Here is a 3279-nt window from a genome sequence, read left to right as displayed (position 1 = left end):
TGAGTTTATACTAATTGAATGTAAAAACTGATACCTACGTATCCTGAAGAATCCATTACGGGTGTTTCCTATTTCTGAAAAATATTTTGTTGCAATATCATTGACCCCTTTCGATTCTAGTTTCTGGTCATAGAACCTGTGATAAAAAGTTAGAACGAATTGTAATCAATTTGTATACAATAAGACTGTAAATGTGTGTATGTTACTTATCTGTATGCAAGCATTGCAAATACTTGCTTTCTTTCCTTGTTTCATACAGCTTGGTTTTTGTCTTTGATACTGGTCAACAAAAACTTATTATTTTCAATTAATCTAAGTATTTTCATAACAAAAGTATAAGTGTCATACTTACACTTTTATACGTGTTATTTCCAATTGAACTGAAAGAATAGCTGGAAGTAAAAATTATTAGGAGAGTGGGAAGAGCCCCACCCCCGTCATAGACGGTTCTCATCATTCTCCATATACGCATATTTTCCATATTTTCGTACTTACAGTTTGGAATATTGCTTATTCCAGAGCTTCTCCTATCCGCTGAATGCACTCGCCGGTGCATTTGTACATTATTACGTATACAACTCTTCATATGCGCTGAATGCACTCGCCGGTGCATTTGTACCTTATTACGTATACAGCTCCTCATATGCGCTGAATGCACTCGCCGGTGCATTTGTACATTATTACGTATACAGCTCCTCATATGCGCTGAATGCACTCGCCGGTGCATTTGTACATTACTACGTATACAGCTCTTCATATGAGCTGAATGCATTCGCCGGTGCTATTGCGATATTATCATCAATCGTTATATGTACTTCATTGTGTACTTGTACATGCTCTTCCTGTTTTTATATATGGAGGTTCTCTAATCAGCTGGTGTCGATTAAATCTACTATCTATGAGTCCTGGAACATGGAGTCCTCATAAAACTTCTTAAGTTTTTCCTCCATCTCTGTTGCCCAGAATTGATCATTTCTTGGTACTTGTACAATTTTCACTCCTTTCGGCATCCATAAATCAAATAGACAATATTGTCTATTTGTTATGTGCAGCTGTCCTTGCACATGATAATAGTAGTGGTGATTTTTATTCATTTCATCACCTCGAAAGATACGCCGTATCGCAGGTAACTGCTGTATTGCTTCAGCAGGCGATAAATCCTTGACCGATTCCAGGCATTTCACTTCGACGATGGTATCATCGTCTACGATGCCATCAGGAGTTGCACCTAAGTAAGGCACAATGGCATCGATGAAGAGGCCACATGGTCGAATATGAATTCCTAATTCGTCTTCCAGTTGCCTCAAGGCGTTTGCCTCGTTCTCCCTTCCGTATTGTAGGCAACGTAGATTTGGTATTTGCGGATACATTATACTTTTTGAAGTATTTGCCCGCGATGTATCTTTTCGTAATCAGCATATCTTGCCGAAATTGGATGCGGTTAATAATTTTCTCCTGTAAGATATCCATTTCTCGCTTTCCGCTTGATCGCGAGTTTCTGCTTCGATCTTCCATCGCATATTTTGCCACTCACGGAGTGTAGTCAAATGCCTTTCACAGTCGGAAGAGTACACTGTTGCTTCCATATCCGGTTTTTCTGCGCTGGGGCCGTAATCCTGATCGCACGATTGTTGCTGATTTTTGTGGGATGATACTTTCGCTTTTTCTTTATATTTCTTTGCCATATCTGCTGCACGCTTCCGAGATTCTTCCATTTTCCTCACGGTCGTTGTCGGTTCTTTGTCCATTGCTATACTCAATTTGCTGAACGTCTCTTTCGTGTTGAATTGGACGACAGCAGCGTTGACTCTGCCCTGATACGAGCCTCTTCGTCCAAAATTTATTCTTTTACCTCCGATAAATTTGCCAATGATATTATTAAAGTTTTCAACAGCATTATTATTTAGAGCGTATAGCAAACTTTCAGCTTTAGCGAAAAGTGGCTGCATCGCTTCTTCGATATTTTGATATATACCGGCTTCTTTCAGCTTTGGATCATAATTCACTCTGTCGGGATCAGAGTATTTCTTACAAAAGTATGCTAATTTCTGGCAGTTCTTGTGCTCCCCGAAAACGTGACTCGGTACATTTTTCATATCTTCTTTCAAATTTTATATTTGTTCAACGAGTCTTAATTTTTCTTTAGATCGGTATTCTGCAGCTTTCTTAATACCTGTACGCAGGCGTATAGCATTCTGTTGTACGATAGCTCTTAGCTCCTTGTGGCGGCCTTTTGTTGCAATATCAGTAATTTTTCTACCAAAATTGCGAAGCAGGTGATTGGTGCATTCTATTTTGCGTACACGCACCATGTACTTTTCATATGGATAATTGTCCAATATCTTCTTGTACACGCTGCTACCGCCATCGGCAACAAGTATAGAGTAGATGAGGCCGTGCATTTCTATGCTGCACTTGAACCCTTCCACAATAGCAGCACTTTCCATCCCAGTCGAATTCTGGTTACGACCCCAGTTTTTAAAGCATCGATGCTCGCGCGCTTCTTCCTCGTTCTTCGCCGCTCTTTGGCAAATCAGGCAAAATTTATTTTTCACGCTTATGTATAATACTTTTTTTGTGTGGTACCCCACAATGGCTCCTACCCCAGAAAGGGAATTGTAATCACCTCCGCGGTATGACCTCTTCATCCAGCTGTCATCTGCGATAACTGATATCCACGGTATATCAGTTCCTGGAACTATATCGCCCCTTGTTCTGGCTAATTCTTGTTCCTCTCTTCCTGCATCTTCCATTTCGCGTTGTGCGGCCACTTCGAAGGCATCGATTATGTCATTCTGACATTTCTCGTATATCGTTTTCGTCATGCAGGACACGTCCATGGCAGACATTACTTCTTCCAGTTGATTGTATCCGCCACCCGTCACCATTGTTGCGGAAACAGCGGCGTGGTTAATATCCATGCTGCCATCATTCTGCTGAAGACAGGATATACGCTCCACATGATTGCACATTCGGCATTGAACATTGTACGACTTTTCCAATCCATACTGTTGACATCCAATTATTTCAAAATGTTCAATGCCGCAGCCTATAGGCGAATGTTTTTGCAAATTTTTTATTTGTTCGAAAACATACGCAAAATCGGATAAATCTATTCCACTCGATATTGAATTGTTTGACTATTGTGGCTCCGCCCGCTCTACAACATACACTGACGGACAAAATTAAAGGGACACTATTTTAAAACGTCATATCTATGGGAGTTTTCAACCGATTTTGGGGAAACTTCGCGAGGAGTAGTTTTGAAGTGTCCTCTAA

General features: G+C 40.5%; 1 protein-coding gene across 1 annotated transcript; it reads right to left on the bottom strand.

Annotated features, from left to right (window-relative positions):
• Positions 1-896: 896 nt before the first annotated feature.
• On the bottom strand, positions 897-1370 carry LOC128875103 (uncharacterized). Its single transcript, XM_054120453.1, has one exon. The coding sequence runs from the start codon at positions 1368-1370 to the stop codon at positions 897-899; it is 474 nt and encodes a 157-aa protein (XP_053976428.1).
• Positions 1371-3279: the final 1909 nt, after the last annotated feature.

The sequence above is a fragment of the Hylaeus volcanicus genome, chromosome 4 (genome assembly GCF_026283585.1).
Source record: "Hylaeus volcanicus isolate JK05 chromosome 4, UHH_iyHylVolc1.0_haploid, whole genome shotgun sequence".
In the NCBI taxonomy this organism is placed as follows: Eukaryota; Metazoa; Arthropoda; class Insecta; order Hymenoptera; family Colletidae; genus Hylaeus; species Hylaeus volcanicus.
The sequence above is the reverse complement of the archived record's forward strand: the minus strand, read 5'-3'. Positions and strand labels throughout refer to the sequence as shown.